Consider the following 20341-nt stretch of genomic DNA (forward strand, 5'->3'; position numbering starts at 1 on the left):
AAAACAAAAAAAAAAGAAAGAAAGAAAGAAAGAAAGAAAGAAAGAAAGAAAGAAAGAAAGAAAGAAAGAAGACACAGAAAGAAGCAGAGAATTCAAGTTCTCAATCTTGGTCTAAACTACTCTGAGAGGAAAAATCTTTTGATTCTCGAATGTGGGACAGATACAACCAGTTCCCTTTCTTTTAAATATACCTTAATTGAAAATGTGCTTGATTCTTAATAATGTCTGTGTTCAGAAACTAGCTTCCATTCCTTCGAAAACTTTAATGTCAACTCTCATGAGCTGAAATTACCTCCAAAATACCACTGTCTACACCCCAAAGAGAAAGAACCAGATAGAACAGGAATTAAAGGATATAGCTTTTTCTGGTACATAAAGACACCAACCCATTCTGTCCATTCTACTGCCTAAAAGTATCTGGCCTAATTTCTCCCCATCCCCCTCCACAAGTCACAAATCACTTACTTGTCTGAAGAGCATTAAATTCTATGAGATGGCAAACAGTATTGAGGACTACTATATAATGTAACCACTGTGACTTAAAAAAAAAACATTTCTTAAAGATTCATTTATTTATATTGTATACATGTTTTACATGAATGTATATTTAAGCAGCATGCTCGTGCCCAGCGCTCTAGGAGTCCCAAAGAGGGTGTCGGATCCTACTAATCTGAAATTGGGGTGGTTGTGAGCCACCATGTAAGTGCTGGAAATTGAACCTGGATCCTCTGAAAAACAAGCAAGAATTCTAAACCCTGAGCCCTCTCCAGCCCTTAAAAAAAAAAAATACCTGATGGGTCTGGAGAGTTGAGTCCACAAGTAACATCCCTGACAAACAAGCATGAGGACCTGAGGTCAGATTCCCAGAATCCAGGCAAAAACCACACACAGCAGGGATTACCTGTGACCCAGCTCTAGAGGGTAGAGACAGAATTGGTGAGCTTCAGAGCCAGTGACACACTCTGTCTCAGAAAACAAGGTGCAGACCAATAAAAGAAGACATCCATCTCAACAACTGGCCTCTGCACATGTGCACACAGCAAAGGCTCACTTCTGGGCAAGAGTATCATACTACTCCTAATGGTCCTAATGCCATGTAGCCAAGCCACAACTTCTTAAGATCTGCAGCATCTGGCTCTAGAGCTTTATGGGGCTTCGTCCTACATGGGGCTTGAACCACTTTTTCCCAGGGGTTTCCTATCAGAGATCCTGCATCTCAGATATTTCCATTGCCATTCACAGCAGTATCAAAATTACAGTCATGAAATAGCAATGAAATAATTTTCCAGTTGGGAGGGAGGCAGCTCGACCTGAGAAACTGTATTAAAGGGTCACAGCATTAGGAAGACGCTGAGACCTGACAGATGATGTGCTAGAGTTTAGTCACTTCAAATTCTAGACATATTTTACACAAAATTAAGAGATTTACAAAATCTTTTCTTACAGACCTTTCTCTAGTAAGAATGGTTTAACTCACAATGTCCACTTATGCTCCATATCTGTTTACACCATAACTCACAATAACTGTTCTGAAACTACACAGTGTCAACCCTTCCTTCCTTCGCAGCAAGGAGCTGGCACCCATGTGAAACAGCATGTCCCCCTCTGAAGCCCCATGGGTTGCAGCTGTGCCAAAGAACAAAGCATCAGCGAGTGCCTGGGGGACTCCTGCCTGCCCCGAGTGGTCACTGCACCATTCACAACAGCAGCGAGCCCAGCAACACATTAAGACCGCGTGCTATGTGAGGTGCAGTCCTAAGCGGCCACTGCTATACCAGTGACATCAAAGGAAGTAAGGGATGAAGGCTACATCTGCATGAAGTAGTAGGTCTATCTCAAGGCTACAGTGCTACCCAGTATACCCAGCAAAAACAACAACAAAAATAAAAACTCCCCAGTGACATTTTTATGAACCGTAACTCAGAAGTCCAGTTAGAGACAGAAAAATAATGACCAAAAAAAATCTATGCCAGGTTTTGCGAGGCAGTGGAGGAGGGGGGTTTACCTAACTCTGAATGTGAAATAGTATTTCATCAAGTAAGGTTGCTTATCAAAAACTCGAATTATCCTGCAACTACCTTTGCCTGGAACAGTCTGAGTTGTAGGGAGGGCACCCACGATTTGTCGCTGACAGATTTGTCGCTGACATACACCACAATGTAATTCTCTGTCTAGTAACAAAGTGATGCACAGGCTGACCAGGTGCTGCGTAAGCCCGACACACTCCAACAGAGACAGATGCATGCAGCAGACACAGCTTAGCAAGGAACATCAGCTCTGCAGGCCCTCGCCCCCTCCCCTCCCCCGAGATCTCACCAAGCCTTTCCCCTCCAGTCACTAGTCTGTCTCTCTGTCCGACTCACTGTTGAGATGGGGGGTTCCTTCTGTGAACACCATTCCTTGTCAACTGGAGCCCAAGAGCCAGGGTCTGTGAAAGGCTGTTGGGGAGCCAGGTTAAGCCCTGTCATGCTTCACTGCCATGATGACACTGGACTAAGCCTCTAAATTGTAAGCCAGTCCCAATTAAATGTTTTGTTTTATAAGAGTTGCCTTAGTCATGGTGTTTCTTCACAGCAATGGAAACCCTAACTAAGATGGTGTGTGTGTGTGTCCTGATTCTCACCTCCTCCAGTCTACCACGGCAGCATTCACATGGTGTAATGGCCCTAAGAAATGGTGAAAAACCTTTTTTCAGCTCATCTTTCCTCCCATGACAATTAACATGATCTTTGTATCACTTATAGCCTCTTACCCTGCTGCTCAGGTAAGGCAAAGCCCTTTGCTGTGACCCTGGCTGATGAGGAAGAAGCTGAGGGACACAGCCTCCTGCCCTGACAGGTTACAGTGAGATCCAGCACTTCCTGCTGCAGCACCAGGAGGCTCTGGGAAGCCACAGTTGGTGTACTGGCTAGTTTTGTGTCAACTTGACACAAGCTGGAGTTATCACAGAAAGGAGCTTCATTCAGGTGAGGAAATGCCCCCATGAGATCCAGTGTAAGACATTTTCTCAATTAGTGATCAAGGTGGGAGGGCCCATTGTGAGTGGTACCATCCCTGGGCTGGTAGTCCTGGGTTCTATAAGAGAGCAGGCTGAGCAAGCCAGGGGAAGCAAGCCAATAAGGAACATCCCTCCATGGCCTCTGCATCAGCTCCTGCTTCCTAACCTATTTGAGTTCCAGTCCTGACTTCCTTGGTGATGAACAGCAATGTGGAAGCGAAAGCTGAATAAACCCTTTCCTCCCCAACTTGCTTCTTGGTCATGATGTTTGTGCAGGAATAGAAACCCTGACTAAGACAGTTGGCAAGAAGATGTGGGGTGTATATGGGGAGGATGGGCCTTGGCAGCTAGACTCGCCATGGACCCCACTGTGAGCCCTCAGCTCCTCACACAGAGAAACACAGCACTTGGACAAACAACAGCAACTTTATTTTCCACATGTGGTCAACGTGTGCCTGTCTGCTCTGGAGCCGGCTGGGTTCAGTGGCTCCCAAGTCTAAGCATGAGGGGCAGAAGTGTGTGGGTGAGGGATGAGGGCTCCTGAGAGCGCAGGCTGACAGCGCCCAGCCTCAGGTCTTTGAAGTCAGAGGAGGGCTGGGTCTGGGTGGCCAAGAGGGATTAAGAATGGCCAGGAAAAGGGTTCAGCAGAGAGGACAGATCCCAGCATACAAAGAGCTGAGAAGAGCCAATAGCCCTAACATCCAGGCTGATAGCCGTAACGTCCAGGCCAGGGAAGGGGCCGAGGTAACATCATCATCATGTTGATAGTCAGAGATCTCCTCTGCCGAGAAGATACCGATTGTTTTGGAGTCACCCAGTAAAGGTTTGATAGGTGGGGCCATGCACCCCTGAATGCTCACTCTGGTAGTCAGTCCACCTGGAAGGTGAGGACAGGTCAGGGGTGGCACAGTTCAGCAGTGCAGGAAACTCAGACCCATGAGTCCAGACCTCAGATACCGGAACCACTACCCTTCAGACTGTGACTCTAACCCCTCCCTTCCTCCCTCAGTTCCAGGGGTCCAGGCCCCAGCCCTCCTTCCTCAGACCCAGGACTCCAGGACCCAACCTCCTCCCTCAGTTCCAGGGATCCAGGCCCAAACCCTCCTTCCTCAGACCCAGGGGTCCAGGCCCCAGCCCTCCTCCCTCAGTTCCAGGGCTCCAGGCCCCAGCCCTCCTCCCTCAGTTCCAGGGGTCCAGGCCCCAGCCCTCCTTCCTCAGACCCAGGACTCTAGGACCCAACCTCCTCCCTCAGACCCAGGTGTCCAGTACCCAGGCCTCTTCCATCTGAGACAGCCCCATCTCATCTCCCTCAGACTTGGGAGTTAGCGCACAACTCTCATCCTCAAATCCCAGAGTCCAGGCCCTTCAGTCCAGGGGTCCAACCATCTGCACTCACCTCCCTGTAGTGCAATGTCACCTTTATAACAGTGAGTGGCACCCTTAGGGCAGGTGACAGAGTCAGTGCTCCTGCAGGATCCAAATAACTCTACACACATGGGGCACTGCACATCTCCTGGGGGAGGAACATCTGAGGACAGAGAGAAGGGTTGAGTTGCATACTCTCATCTACAGTACAGTCACCGGCTTAACTCCCGACTCCGTGTCGCTGGATCCCATACCTGGACGAGGGAGGATGCTTAGAAGGACACTGCTGCTGTCGGCTCCATTGCACAGGTGGGAAGAACAGAATTTGGTATAGGAAGCTACCAGCATCCCAGGGAGCCGGGAGAATATGGAGACACCAATATTGTCCTGCGCCCCAGGACTGCTGCAGCCTTTGCTCCCCAGGAAGGCTGATTGTTTTCCTGTGGGGAATGTCAGCGAGCACCAGGATCAGAAGGGGAGAAAGGCAAGGACTGGGAGCCTTGCTCTTGGGCCCCTTCATCATAGGGAGACTACAATCCACAGGAACAATAGCACAGATCGTATCCTGAATCTGCCAAAGACCAGCTCCAGACTGGCTCCCTCTGTGCTGCCCCCTTGCAGACCCTGTTACCAGGCCCCTCCACACACTGAGCCCCTGCACCTTGCTGCAACCTTACCCTGATCAGCATCTCCTCTCCCCTGCTGGGCTTCTCTCTACACTCTGCCCTTCACACCACACTTGGCTCCCTGGGCTCTGCTTCTCTCTCCTTCCCACTTCCCTGTAGAGCTGCAGGACTCAGGCTTAGCAGAACCTGACACAGGCACTCAGCATCCTTCCCTCCTTCTTTGCCTCCCTCCCTCCCTTCTTTTCTCTGTTTCTCTTGATCTTTGCCTCACTCTTGCTTTCTCTTTGACAGTCTCAGATAGCCCAGCTTAGATTTGAATTCACTATACACTTGAGGGTGGTAATGAATCTCAATGGAAATGTCTCTTCTTTCCCAGCACTGGTATCACAGGCACACCCAGTTTACCTGAGGCTGGAGATCAAGTTCAGGGCTTTGTGCTACTGAACCACATCCCCAGCCCAGCACTCCTTCAAAGGGTCCAGGTCACTAGGAATTCTGCATCCCAGCACCGTTCTCAGCTCTGGGCATGGGGCTACCACATATAACTGCTCAGCAAGATGAGGTGCAGAGGGAGGAGTCAGACAGAGATCTCAGGTGTGAGTAGGCTGGACAGGATCTACAGGGCACTGGCCTGGCCCAGTGCCGGAGTGTGACCCTCCAGCTCAGCCCACGTACCTACATCTATGAGCAGCAGCGTCTCTTGACAAATCTCATCAGGCGCACACACCTGAGACCCTGGTGCTGTCCACTTGACAGGTTTCTTCGCAAAGTCATTGCCAAGCTCAAACATCACACCCCTGTAACAGGACAACTCAGTTGTATCTGTGGAGAGGAAAATCCTGGGTTTATGGAAGTCACAGAGCCCACCATGCCTGCCCCTGCAGCTTCTGGGCTGGGAAGGCCATCGCATCCTGACATACTCCCAATGCCCTGGCTGTGACATTCCTGCCTTGCATTAAGGGGGACCGAGAACTCAAAGCCTCCAGGCCTACAGCCCTCCTCACCCAGTTACTGCCTGAACCCCTGCAAGGACCTCCTCTCAGAGCCTCGTGAGGAAGGCTTGCTTCTCCACTGATCCCTCTCTGGGCGTTCTCTATCCCCATCTGGTTTCATGTTCTCACTACAATAACAAGGAAGGAGGCCTGGAGCCATATATTTCTGGGTGTGTTTGTGTTGGTGCTTGCAGAAGTGTGTGCACAGAAGCGTGCCCTCAGGGGTCAATGCCAAGTGTCTTCCTTCATCAGGCTTCATCTCCTTGTTTGAGATAGGGTCTTGTGGGGCATGTAAGCCATGTTACCAAGGGCAAGGGCAAGAACCCTAAAAATCTCATCTTGAGGCTGGCAGTAGTTAAGGGTTGCTCTTTTTTTTTTGTTCCAGGCCTGAATGCCTGCCCTAGAAGTCACATAGCCTCATGGCCAAATTACAGGGGCGAGCACCCAGAATCCCTCTTCATGCAAATTGAACATTCCCAGCATCTCAGCTCCCACCAATAATGTACACTCTCCTTGAAAACCCCTACCGACTCCCCACAGTTTAGTCAGCCCTTGTTACTCCCGAATAAAGAGAGCCACTGTGTCACTGAATATGGCTTAGAAGAGTCATTTCACTTCCTACAATAGAGAAGAACTTGTCTTTGCCTGGCTCTCAGTGGTGCCTGATGTCCTAAGGGCAGAAGCAGAGTCTAATAGTGCTCACTCCTTTGGCCAGACCCAGTAATCTGTAAGACCAGCTGTCTTCCCCAGTTCTGGGGCTGCAGACCCTTTACCAACAAAGTCATCTCCCTGACATACTGTATTTCCTTACACTGAAAAGTCCTAGATTCCAAACAAAACTGCTCAATATGTAGTGAGCACAGAGTACTGCTCTGTGCCTGGATATGGAGATGGATCTCTAAGGATGAGCCCCCCCCCTCCATCCTCACATTTTGCTCTGTGGCCCCTGGCTTCTGTCTCAGAAGCACAGGGTTTGTAGAGCCAGCTCCTATAGTCACTGTTGATTCAACTGTGTCATCTCCTAACTACAGCCCCCAGCAAGTGACAGCATTCTCAAGGGAGGGCAGCAGGCAGGAGGTGTTGTGGAGCCTGCCCAATGTCACCCAGGCAGTAAGTGGCAGAGCTGGACTCAGAATCTTGGCTGTCACCTTAGCATCATGGTTGACCAATCTAGTTTGAGGATCCTGAACATGGGACTTCCCTAAGGGAGCTCTCAGGATCATTACATTATCACCTGTGCCAGCATCATGCGAAATATTTGGAGTTGGGACAGCTGTCCACAAGGACCCCCAACCCTCTCAGTGGCCCAAGTGGGAGGCTGAAATCATTTCTGAGCTGCCCTCCTCCTGCAAACCAGACCTGCACTCTCTGCTCCACCCCACCCACATCCTCCCCATCTTGCTCAAAGGTGGCTCCTTTCCCCCAGTTGCTCCAGCTGCAGCTCTGCCCCCATTCTCATCCATTCTTTCTCTGCAGCCCATGTTGCTGTCCCCAGGGAACCCCGTGTGACTTGCTCTGCACAGTCTGCAGATCCTGAGCACAGTCCCCACCTCTAATGCCTCCAGCCAGCAAAGATGACACAAGGCCTTTCCCTGACTGTTGTGGGTCTCTCTGGGCACTATTCACTTGTCCTCATCTTAGTTACCACCCAACAGCCCCTGGGTCCTCCTAAAGCATTAGGTAATCATATCTGCTCTCTGGAAAACTCTGAGAAACCCTGAGAAGGCAGAAACTTCAGGCAGGTCTCCATCTCCCTCTGAATAAAAGTCTGACTTCTTAAACTGGCTCACAGGAGCCTGCATGACTTGACCTCCCTACTTCTTCATGGACCCATCCCCTTCCTCTTCCTCCTGGTTACTATGCCTCAGACAAAGCTCTTCAGGCTAGGGGTATGCATGGTGTCAGGGACCAATGGAAGACAGAAGGATGTGCCAGGGTGGGCAAACTGCTCAGGTGTCATCAAGAAAGAGGAAGAGGGCAGGGAGCACTGAGATGTCACTGCTGAGACTTATTTTCTATTTTAGTGTGTGTGTATGTGTGTGCATGTGTGTGTGTCTGTTTTTGTGTGTCTGTGTGTGCGTGGGTACATATGTGTCTGTGTCTGTATGTGTGTGTACATGTGTGTCTGTGTCTGGGTGTGCATGTGCACATATGTGTTGTGTTTGTGTGTGTGTACGTGTGTCTGTCTGTGTGTCTGTCTGTCTCTGTGTGTGTACATATGTGTCTGTGTCTGTCTGTGTGTACATGTGTGTCTATGTGTGTACATGTATGTCTACGCCTGTGTGTATGTACTGTGTGTTTGTCTATCTGTCTGTGTATATGTGTGTGTCTATGTGTGTGTGTACATGTGTGTACATGTGTACATGTGTGTCTCTGTCTGTGTATATGTATGTCTGTCGGTGTCTGTGTGTGTACATGTGTGTCTGTGTCTGTCTGTCTGTCTGTGTCTCTGTGTGTATATACATATGTGTCTGTGTCCGTGTGTGTCTCTGTGTGTTCATGTGTACTTGTGTGTCTCTGTGTGTGCATGCACACGTGTGTCTGTGTGTGCATGTGCATATGTGTGGCTGTGTGTGTGTGCATGTGTATATGTGTGGCTGTGTGTGTGTGCATGTGCACATGTGTGGCTGTACATGCATGTCCAAAGTCTGGACAAGAATGTCAAATGTCCTTTTCTATCATTTTCTATGTTATTCCCTCCCTTGAGACAGTGTCTCCCGTTGACCTGGAGATAGGTGGCAACCAGCAAGCTGCAATGATCCTCCTGTCTCTGCCTCCCACAGCACCGAGGTTAGAGGTGTGTGCGCAGCCATACCCAGCTTTTTAGGTGGAGGTTATGGACCCGAGTTCGGATCCTCATATTTGCACAGAAAATTCTCTTAGCCACAGAGCCCTCTCCCCTGTCGCTGGCATGCCATTTCTACCAAGAAACCTAAGACAGGTCACTTCCCAGATGAAAACCTCTGACACCAGCATCCATTTCTGTCAGTTCTGAGCCCCTCTTTCTGTACTGTTACAGAATGAGCAGGCTGATTCTCCTCACCCCCAGCCCAGGAGGCCCATTAGGCACAGATGGGGTGTTACTCACCCGAGGGGTCTGCGGGGACCATAGGGTCCTGCGAGGCCTCACATCAGCATGCACACCCAGGCCACCTGATTGACTCAGGTCTTGTCCACGAAAGGCCGGCGGCCTCCAGCCCATACCCTTAAGCTGCTCTAGCTAGGGGCAGTGTGGAACCCTTTCTCTGCGGGGCTTTAAGAGTTAATGGCACACATGTACAAAGAGATAAGACTCTTCATCCTGTGATTTTCTTTCCTGGGGAGCAGGCAGCCTCGTGGATAAATATGAATGAAAGTGATGGAGAGAATGGGGGATTGGTCTAAAGGAAGCAGATCAGGGCTGCCCAAAGGTCAGGGTGCGTAGAAATGTAATCAGAAATAAACGCCCGAGTCCCAGATGAACCCTGCCAGGTGCCAGTCATGAAGTGACCCTGTTGTACCCCAACTGTCCTCCCTCGTATGTCCAACCTCTCACACATCAGGTCGAGCAGGCTTGCTCTTCTCAAAATTATCTAAAGCCCCCCTCAATGGACTCCTGCCTCCCCATCTTGGGCCGTGCTCCCTGCCTTTCCCCTTCAAATGGACACCTCCCTCTCTTTGCCCCCCACCTCCCAGCCTCCATGGGGCATCACTTCTCTTGTGCATGGCTAAGTGGTTAATACTCATTTAAAGGACAGGGGTGGCCCAGCCTCAGTTGACAACTGTGGGTGTTGATGTGCAAGGTGTGACCTAATTTCTCCCACATGCAGCTCACCTGACAGAGGACTGCAGCGCTCACTCACATCCATGGGTCCGATTGTCTGGGTGCCTTTGAGCAGGTTGCATCCTGGCTGGGACATACAGCCCTGCACCTTCAGATCAGAAATGATCCCTCCTAGGATAGGAGGAGAGCAGAGAGACAGAGATGCTCGCACACACACAGACCACACGAGCCTCAGAAGCTAGCCCAGCTCTGGGAGGCTCGCTCCACACTCCTTGAGGCTCAACATGTTCAGTCCACCAGGGTCCCTATGTCCAGGCTTACCTCCCCTGAGGCTGAGGACTCCACTATAGCAGTGTGTGCTGCCTGCGGGGCAGACCTGCTCCGGTGCATTCTCACAGGCTTGTTCAGAAAAGCAGAGAGGGCAGCGTGTGGTCCCTGGGGCTGGGAAGCAACAGACACAGGGAAGGACAGCTGGAAGCTCTGGGTTAGCATTCAGGCAGCCCTCTTAGTTCCCCAACACGCTTCAGTCTCTCTAAGGAGCCTTTCAGGGCTCCTCTCATACAGGCCCAGCTACAGGGCACTGGGGCTGTGGTAGCAGGTGAACAAGAGGACTGGGAGGCCTGCAGAGACCCTGGAATGCAGGAAGAGCATGTGGGGATTGCTGAGACTTATCTGACATAGATAAGTCAGGGGAGGAAGGGCTGAGGAAGGCCAGGAAGCTTTACACACAACTTTTGCTGAATAGTTGAAGAAAATACCTGCATCCCCAATTACTCCAGAGAACACAGAAACACGAAGCCAGCCAGCTTAACAGCAGACAAGGAGAGTGGAGAGTTCCAGCCCAGTGCCCAGGAGGCAGAAGAAATGCAACATTCTTGAATGAGATGTGAATGAAGCAAACACATCCAGATGGCAAGAGGGAAAAGAGGCTGGAAACCAGGCTTGGTCAGGGCCAGAGTGTGAGACTGGGGCTTCATTAGAAAACCCACCCAGATGATCACAGAGATGGCTTAGCAGGTGACATGCCTGCCACCAAGCCAGATGGCCTGAATGTAACCCCTGGGACCCATGTGTTGGGGAACAAACCGGACTCACAAAGGCTGTGCACACTCAGTGGTGCACACAGGCAACCCTGACTCATGATTAAATATGATACGTGAAGAGAAGCATACAAGGTGATCTGGGGAGATCAAGAGATGGCTCAGCAGTTAAGACTGGATAATGCTCTTCTAGAGGATCCAAGGCTGACTGCTAGCACCCATGGCCGGAGTCTCACAACGACCTATAACCCCACCTCCAGGGGATCCAGTGTTCTCTCCTGGCCTCTGCAGGTGTCTGCACATACATGCATACTCACACTCTAACACAACTAAAAAGGATCATTTTTTAAAAAGTAAGAAAATCCACTTCATTCAGGATTGCTGGAAGCAGTCGGCCAGGGGAGTTTAGAATTACTGTGGGTCTCAGGGAAGTGCAGATCTTAGGGAATCAAAGGAATGGAGAAGGGAGAGCCATGGAGAGGAGGGGAGGTGGGCAGTGGGCTGTGGAGAATGTGAGGTAAAGTGGAGGGAATGAGCTGGCTGGCTGCTCTCCGGGAAGTGTACAACATGTATAGTGTTCGTAGATTTCTTGCCCCTGCACTCTTCCGCTGGAACCCTGCCTCCATTTCTCCCTCACAGCCAGCTTCCTTCTAATGTCCTCAGGCACCTGTCACAGGAGGTGGAGCCCAGAGAGGGGCTGTGGTAGACAGGTCATTGCAGGAGTCTTTTTCACGGCACACTCGGGTGTAGGAGGTGACAGATAGCCCTGGTCCAGTTCTGTGCTCCGTGACTTTGGCCTCTTGGTCCTTTGCGGTAGTGCAGCCTTTCGTGAGAACCAAGTTCACCTGCTCTCCTGGGCAGATAGAAGTGGTCAGGCTTGGGTGGAGGTCAGGGCTGTTGCCCAGTAGAAATAAGGGAGCAGGGCCAAGCATAAGGGGTGGGTCTCTGCGCAGAGGGGCTTCCTACCGTTCTCTATCATCATCAGTGTGTCTTGGCAGCCTTCACCCACATTACAGATTTTCTGGCCAGCCGTCCACTGGAGAGGCAGCTCCGATATATCCTTCACAGTCTTCAGTGTCCCATGCTGGCATTTCAGAGCATCTGCAGTGAGAAAGAAGAGAGAAAATTCCTCTCAGTAAGGGACTTCGTTCACAGGCAGCAGCAAGGGGACCCTGCCAGAATCTTCTCTCGTGCTGCTCAAGGCAGGAAGCCTTGGTGCTGGACACATCCAATCCATGCCCATGAGTCTCAGGGTCTAGCTGTGGGGAAAAATGAGCTGACACAGAGATTAATGCTGGTTTCCCAGAAGAGGAAACTGAGGCAGAGTCTGAGAAGACCTGGCAAGCCAGGATCCCTACTGGATCTTCCTTCCCTGCTTTGGCTCCCAGTTGCCTTACTGTCATTACAGATCATTAAGGAGGCAGGCCACGGTATTCTGCTCCACCCTGTGCGCAACAGGCAATGCTCTTGAGTGCATTGTGGGGTGCTCTAGAGTCCCCTCTTAGCCCTTACGCCTTCTGCATGTACCTAAAGGACCCTTGGGTCTCTCTGATTTTCATTTCTATAAAGCAAGGCCACTGGGGTTGCACAGTCCTGTGGGTGAGGATGCCTGAAGATGGAGGAGAGAATGGAAGTTTGTCATATAGAAGGCAGAGACCCAAGGTCACCCAAAGTCAAGCTTGTAGGAATGTGGGTGGCGTATGCACACCGTGGAATTGTTTTCCTCTGAGACAGGCTCTCGTGTAGCCCAGGCTAGTCTCAGACTTACTGTATAGCCAGGGAAAACCTTGAACTTCTGAGCCCCCTGCCTCTAACTCTTGAGAGCAGGGATGGCAGGCACATGCCGCCATGGTGGGCTTCCTTTGCTGAGGATGGAGCCCGAGGCTTCAGGCATGCATGAGTGCTTACTCTAAAAGTTAGAGGACCTGAGTTCCAATCCATAGTATCCCATAAAACCCAGCATTTGGCAGTAGAGATGGTGAATGTTGGGAATGGGGGCCAGCCAGCCTAGTGTGCATATACCAACACACATCACACTCCCGGTTATATAAGAATTCATTACATTCGTAGTAATGAAATACATTGTTAAACTTAAAAGAGCAAGAAAGAAATGTCATTTGTAAAACAAAAGAAAAAAAAAACAAGCAAGCAAACCGCAGGATCATTATATTAAATAAAATAGGCAGGACTCAGAAAGACAAACATTTCATATGTCCTCTCATATGTTAGAACACATACATACACACATGCATAAATACGTATGACTTAAAGGAAGAAAGGGGACTCCTTGGGAAGTGACTTCAAAAGAGGAAAGAGGGGACAGGAAGGAAAGAACATTTGACAAGGAAATGCCCTTGTGGAACCCATTGCCCCATCCAATGAATATACGGTAAAGACAGATTACAAAAGGATGCAATCAGAAAGAAGCACCCGCCGAGAGAACCAACGCTGCCGGGGCCTCTGCACTGGCACCGGCATGGAACCCTGTGCAGAGAGACCACCTTGCACCCCAACATTCTTCCCATACATCTCCCACATAGACAGGCTCACCCGGGTCAGGATCACGGTTTTGTTTTGTTTAATTACATTTATTTACTCTATGGGCGTGTGCACATCACAGCATACAGCTGAGGCACAGAGGACAACTTGGGGTGAATTCTCTCCTTCCACCATGTGGGTTTCAGGGATAGAACTTAGGTCAGTAGGGGTTATGCCCACTAAGCCACCTCATCAATCACTGGTCCAGAGTCACTTAAAGCATCTCTCAATGGCTTCTTGTCCCCTGAGTCACAGTCTCTGCTTGGTCCCAACCTTGAAGCCTCTGGAGAGTCTCAAGGGCACACACTGGAGTGAGTGATGTTCATCTAAATGGCCACTGTGGGTAACCTCTGTTGATGGTTTCCTTTTGCTAGGAGGCTGAAGTAGAGGGCTCGGCCTTGTTTTTCCACACACAACTCACCTAACTGACGACCGCAGTCCTCACGCACATCCATGGGTCCGATTGTCTGGGTACCATTGAGCAGGTTGCATCCTGGCTGGGACTGCGATATGCATCCCTGTACCTTCAGATCAGAAATGACCCCTCCTAAGATAGGAGGAGAGCGGAGAGATAGAGATGCTTGCGCACGCACACACAGACCATGGGAGCCTCAGAGGCTAGCCCAACTCTGGAAGACTGGCTCCACACACCTTGAAGCTCACCATGTTCAGTCCCCCAGAGTCCCTGGGTCTAAGCTTACCTCCCCTGAGGCTGAGGACTCCACTGTAGCAGTGTGTGCTGCCTACGGGGCAGACCTGCTCGGATGCACTCGCACAGCTGCGGGTCGAAAGGCAGTGTCGGCAGCGCAGGGTCCCTAGCACTGGAAGCAGCAGAAGCAGTGAGGGGCAGTGGGAGGTTTCTGGATTTGGTTCAGAGCCACACACACCCCACAACTCATCCCCCAGTATGCCTCAGTCTCTCTGTGTACGCCCAGATGCAGGGAATTTGAGCTGCAGCCAGGGAGACCCTGGGGCCCAGAGCACCAGAGTACTATTCTCCAAGGTGAGGTCTGGGAGGAGACTATAAGCTGCTCAGAGACGTGAACCTAAACAAGGAAGAATGGGGGTACGATTGATTTGTATTTTTTTGGTTATGTGTATTTGTGTGTAGGGGAGACTGATTTGCATGTGTGTGTAGGCACCCACACTTCATGTTCTTCGGGACTAGAGTTACAGGAAGATGTGAGCCACCCCAGGTGGGTGCTGGGAACTGAACTTGGGTCCTTTCTTAATTACTGAGCCATCTCTTCACCGCCCAACCCTGCCCCATTGACTCCCAACTTCTATAAAATAACTAAGAGAAAGTCAGCTGCTCTGTTCTTAAGAGAACTTCAGAATAGAGAGATGCAAAGCATTGCTTTGAACTATTTCTAATGCCAAGCAATGAGAAGGGAATGTTCTAGAATAATATTCAATAGGAAGGAGAAACGCAAAACACACTAAATGTGCCATCCGGGATCCAAATCAGCCTCAGAGAAGGTGGAAAGAGCACGGTGGGAGCACGGCCTCTCTGAGATGGCTCAGAATCAGGAAACCAACTCAGTCTCCTATTCCAAAATTGTTGGGGGAAGAGGCCAGAGGTATTAATAAGGTGCATAAAGACATGACCAGCATAGGAGGGAGAAGTATACAGGAAGGAACCACAGAAGAGTTCACAGGGAGAGACCATGGAGGGACCTGAAGGCTGTGCAAGTACTGAAGGTCAAGGTGGAGGGAGCTAACAGATTCCAGCTGGTGGAGTTGGTGGTGGTGATTTTAAGCAGCCTCAAGGGTGAGGATATTATTCAGTGGTGTTTGCCTAGAATCCCCCAGTGAGAGGCTGGGGGCGTGGCTCAGTGGTAGAGCCCCTGCCTAGAATCCCCCAGTGAGGGGCTGGGGGTGTGGCTCAGTGGTAGAGCCCCTGCCTAGAATCCCCCAGTGAGGGGCTGGGGCGTGGCTCAGTGGTAGAGCCCCTGCCTAGAATCCCCCAGTGAGGGGCTGGGGGCGTGGCTCAGTGGTAGAGCCCCTGTCTAGGATCCCCCAGTGAGGGGCTGGGGGCGTGGCTCAGTGGTAGAGCCCCTGCCTTGAATCCCCCAGTGAGGGGCTGGGGGCATGGCTCAGTGGTAGAGCCCCTGTCTAGGATCCGTCAGTGAGGGGCTGGGGGGGTGTGACTCAGTGGTAGAGATCAGTTAACCTAGGATATTACAAGGCCCTACATTCTATCTTCAGTACCATCAAAAATAAAAAAATTACAATAAAATAAATAGACCCTGTGTTTTTACTTCTACCTCACAGTCCTGTATTTCCTTCAGACAGCCCCTTTCCCTTCTCCAGGGATTTACCTCCCCTGGTACCTGTGTCAGGGGGTGGGGTCCAAAGAGTGTCTGTTGAAGACAGGTCATTACAGAAGTCCTTGTCGCGGCACACATGCACGTAGGAGACGATGGAGATCCCTGGGCCTGTTCTATGCTTGGTGAGCTGAGCCTTTTTGTTCATATCCCTAGTACATCCCTTAGTGAGAACCATGTGAAATTCATGTCCTGGCAAGAGAAGGCGACTGATTGATTGAAGTACAGACTGACCTCCCAAGACCTCCCACTGCCTAGTGGGAGGTGCTTTCCTTCCCAGCGAGGAACTGACCAGGCGGAACTGACCAGGCGGAACTGACAGGAGAGGATGCACCTGCTCATGATACCAGGGCCTTGGGGGTGAGCTATGGGGTCCATCCCAGGATGTTTGGGGAGGGCCTAGTGAGATGAGTGGAGGTTCTTCTCACCATTTTGTATTAGCATCACTGTTTCATAACACCCCTCGCCAGCCTCACAGGTTTGCCAGCCAGTCGTCCAGCTCAAGTGCAGATCTGATACATTCCTCACGGTTTCCAATCTCCCACTATTGCAATCCACAGCCTGTGGACCTGGGTAGGGAGATCAAATCCACCTTAGCAGCTTCCCCAGCTCCAGGCCCCAGGAAACTCCTTCCTGGTGGGTCATGATGCATTATAAACACTAACAAGTTGGTCCGTTGTGTGGACCATCTCTGATACTCCCCAAAGCCGGACTCCTTGGCGTACGTGGCATCTAGCCTGCATCTTTCAAGCTTTTCCATCAAGTTGGGTAAAGATCCACACCAAGCTGGGAAGATGTGGTTCCATTGGTGAAGTGCGTGCTATGCAAGCAAAAGGTCCTAAGTCCATGTCCAGTGCTCATGGGAAGGCTAAGTATGTGTCAGGGATGGACAGGTGGCTCCTCTTGCAGAGGACCTGAGTTCGGATCCCAGCACCCACAACAGACAGCTCATGGCCACCTATAGCACCTGCTCCAGGGCATTCTTTTCTGGCCTCTCTGGGAACCTGAACCTTCACACATAAAAACAAAACATCTAAAAAAGACAAAACCAAGCCGGGCGTAGTGACGCACGCCTTTAATCCCAGCACTCGGGAGGCAGAGGCAAGCGGATTTCTGAGTTCGAGGCGAGCCTGGTCTACAAAGTGAGTTCCAGGACAGCCAGGGCTATACAGAGAAACCCTGTCTCGAAAACAAAAACAAAAACAAAAACAAAAAACCAACCAAACAAAAAAACCCTCCTCAAAAAGCTGTGTTTGTGGTACCTGCCTGGTATCCTCATGCTAGGGGAGCAAACGCAGGTAGATTCTTGGGTCTCACTGACCAGCAAGTCTAGCCTAATCGGCAAGCTCCAGATCCTTGAGAGATCACGCCTCAAAGGAGGCAGGTGGTGTTTCTAAGAATGATGTCTAAGGCTGTCCTCTGACCTCCACACATATGTGCACATGAACATACACACGCACACACACACACACACATTAAAACAAACCTCTTCCAGGAGACCTAGGCTTCCCTAGTCCATGCTGCGGAGTAACCCGTCACCCTCACAGAAACGCCAGCAGGTGATTCTGAACTTCTTAGCCTTTCTCCTCCTGGCCCAGATTTAGAGAACCCAGATCTGATTCAATGTTAGCCGAGGCACCTGCTCCTTTCGTTCTGACCGTGACCACATCCCCTTCTTCTCTCAACTGCACATCTCTTGCAGACACACTCTCCAGCCCTCCAGTCACCCCAAAGAGTCAGTCCCCCCAACCCCACCCACGTACTTACAGTGAGTGATAAGCGGCTGGATTTGGGGAATGTCTGGCCTCGCTCCGCAGCTTTAAGGACTCAGTGCTTTACAGGTTTGACTCACCTATAAGATCACAGTTTTCGCTCATATACAAGGTCCCAATCGCCTGGGTGCCATTAAGCAGGTTGCAGTCTGGCTGGGACATGCAGCCCTGCACCTTGAGATTGGTCCTGATGCCATCTAGGAAAGGGAGCGAGGAGAAGAGGGGAGGGAGGGAGGGAGGGAGGGAGGGAGAGAGAGAGAGAGAGCTGATGTAGAACTATCCAAGTCTCAGGCAAATCTAATTTCTGCAGTAGACAAGTCCTAATTTCTTGTAGGTTCCACACCCAACCTCAGTTTACCTTTGACACTCATATGTCAATCATCTATGTCCGGTTCACTCTCACAGGGTCCCCGTGTCCAGGCTTACCTCCCCTGAGCCTGAGAACTCCATCGTAGCAGTGTGTGCTTCCTGCAGGGCAGAGCTGCTCTGGGGCATTCTCACAGCTGTCATTAGAAAGGCAGAGTGGGCATCGCAGGGACCCTGGGACTGGAGGCAACAGATTCGGTGAGGGGCAGCGGGAAGGCCCTTGGTTTGGTTCAGATGCCTCTTCCCCACTCGGTTTTCCCAACGTGCCCTCCTGGGGCTCCCCTCAGACAGCTCCAGCTGCCTCAGGGGAAATCAGGCTGTGATCTAGTTGGGAGGGATCAAGGACAGAGGTCATGGGGAGAGCAGCAGTGACTCTGGGCCTGAGGAAGGCATGGATGGAGAAGGGGCTTTTGAGATAGGCATAGACGAGACTAGGCCAAGGAAAGGAGGGTGCCCTAGAATGAAGCCATAGTTTCGCCCACAGCTTCTGCAAAATAGTGAAAGAAAATAAACATTGGTTGAGCAAGTCCTTCCAGCCCACCTTCACCCCAACAACAGTAAAGGCAGTGAGACGTTCCAGGCCAGGGCTGAGGAGACATTCCTTGGAAACATGAGGACCTGTTTCAACTTTCCAGCACCCATGTATGAAGGCAGGTACATTAGCCCACTGATAATCCTGATATGTAAGAGGTGGAGGCAGAGGCAGAGGCAGAGGCAGAGGCAGAGGCAGAGGCAGAGGCAGAGGCAGAGGCAGAGGCAGAGGCAGAGGCAGAGGCAGAGGCAGAGGCNAGGCAGAGGCAGAGGCAGAGGCAGAGGCAGAGGCAGAGGCAGAGGCAGAGGCAGAGGCAGAGGCAGAGGCAGAGGCAGAGGCAAGTGGATTCCTGAGGCTTGCTGGTCAGCCATCCTCACCTAATCTGTGAGCTAGCTCCAGGTTCCATTGAGAAACCTTGTTTCAAAGACATTAACTGGATGCTTTCTGAGGCCTCTGGCTCCTATACATATTCACACACACCTGTACACACAGAAACATGGGTACACCCACATTGTCATACAAAATCCAATCAAACAACAAAGTTGGAGGGCAATGCCCCTTATGTAAAGGAAACACAGAAAGCCCTTTGTGAGAGTCGCCACAGAACGGATCCCAGACACATGAAAGAAAGGGCTGTGCTGGAAGAGCTGGGGTGGGCCAGGGGGTGGGAGTTGACATCAGAAACTATGGCCAGCTCATGGCTCCCACACTGTTGTAAAGTGCTGGCAGAAGTGTTCTGAGGCAGGAGGCAGGGAAGAGTGGGTGAGAAGAGAAGGAGGCTGAGTGAATTGGAAGAGGGGAAAAGGACAAAGTCACAGTCAAGTGTGGGATAGAGCCAGGGAGCTCGGTGTCAAAGAGTAACCCCACGTGGTCCCTTCTATCTCACAGCCTCCCTCCCCTTCCTATGACAATCTCTCCCCAGCCTTCCCCTCCCCTCCCAGCCTCTCCCACCATTCTTCCTCCCCGAGGCACCTGTGGGTGTAGGTAGGTCCTCAAGTATCTTAGTGCTGTTCACATCATTGCAGAGGTCACCATGGCGACACACATGGGTGTAGGACACCACAGAGAGCCCAGGGCCTGTCCTGAGCCAGATCACCTGCGGCTCTTGGTCCTCAACCTTGGTGCAGCCCTTGATGATCACCAAGTTGACCTTGGGTCCTGGATGGAGAAGGGAAGGCAGGTAACTGAAGGCAGAGGATTGGAATGTCAGGGTCCTGGAGCGAGGTTGTGCACCCTGATGTAGGTGAGACACTAGAGAAGAGGGGACTGGGCCTGGACGGGTGGCTCCTGCGGCTAAGGAAGAGTTCCTCCGATGGATGCAGGAGGCCTGAGGGCAGTGGAGCAGGTCTTTACAGGGAGATTGTTCTTACCATTATACAGGAGCATTATCAAGTCTTGGCAACCCTCGCCAACCTCGCAGGTTTTCTCACCAGCTCCCCACCACCTGAGAGGCAGCTCTGCCACATTCCTCACAGCCTGTGCTTCGCTTTTCTGGCAGGTCAGAGCTGGGACACCTGGGATGGGATGAACAGCTCCGTTTCAGCTGGTTACCTTATGCCACTCCCTGGAACAGATACCCACTTCCTGGGCTGGCTTTCTTACGCACAGGGTAGCAAGATCGTGACCCCCAGAAGGGTCAGCACTGGTATAGGATTCATGATACCAGCCTGTGGCTGGAAATTTCTCCAGTGCTCTTCAAGCAGGAAACGCAACACTTTTTATACACCGTATTACCCAAGGCAGCCCAGGAAATGGGGGGAGGGGGCTCCACCCTTAATCTACTGTAAGAAAGACTAGGCTGTTTGGATAGTACTTCCTCCCCCACCCCACCCCCCCACTGAAAAGTACATAACCAGCCCCATCGTTCCTCGGATGCAGGAGTACAAACTCCAGCCTTTATCCCCTAGAACCAGGGGTAAACACTCTTCCCTCAGGCTTGAAGAGCCTGGTCTCAGCCTTCTTGCTACTGTAATATCCAAAATAAATTCAAGACTACCCAGTACCTTCTCCCTTCTAAAGGAG

The 20341-nt window shown here is 51.1% G+C and overlaps 1 protein-coding gene across 1 annotated transcript; it reads right to left on the bottom strand.

Annotated features, from left to right (window-relative positions):
- Positions 1 to 3405: 3405 nt before the first annotated feature.
- LOC110288570 (CD177 antigen) lies at positions 3406 to 19996 on the bottom strand. The gene is made up of 17 exons (XM_021154885.1): positions 19926 to 19996; positions 19690 to 19833; positions 19292 to 19477; positions 17848 to 17967; positions 17502 to 17618; positions 16078 to 16218; positions 15656 to 15841; positions 14024 to 14143; positions 13744 to 13869; positions 11751 to 11885; positions 11452 to 11637; positions 10066 to 10185; positions 9796 to 9915; positions 5665 to 5811; positions 4618 to 4803; positions 4395 to 4526; positions 3406 to 3875 (listed from the first exon to the last, which is right to left on the bottom strand). Exons 1-17 carry the CDS (start codon positions 19975 to 19977, stop codon positions 3640 to 3642), a joined length of 2454 nt encoding a protein of 817 aa, XP_021010544.1. The 5' UTR covers positions 19978 to 19996; the 3' UTR covers positions 3406 to 3639.
- Between the last annotated feature and the right edge of the window lie 345 nt (positions 19997 to 20341).

Source organism: Mus caroli, unplaced genomic scaffold (assembly GCF_900094665.2).
Source record: "Mus caroli unplaced genomic scaffold, CAROLI_EIJ_v1.1 scaffold_7531_1, whole genome shotgun sequence".
NCBI classification, from domain to species: Eukaryota; Metazoa; Chordata; class Mammalia; order Rodentia; family Muridae; genus Mus; species Mus caroli.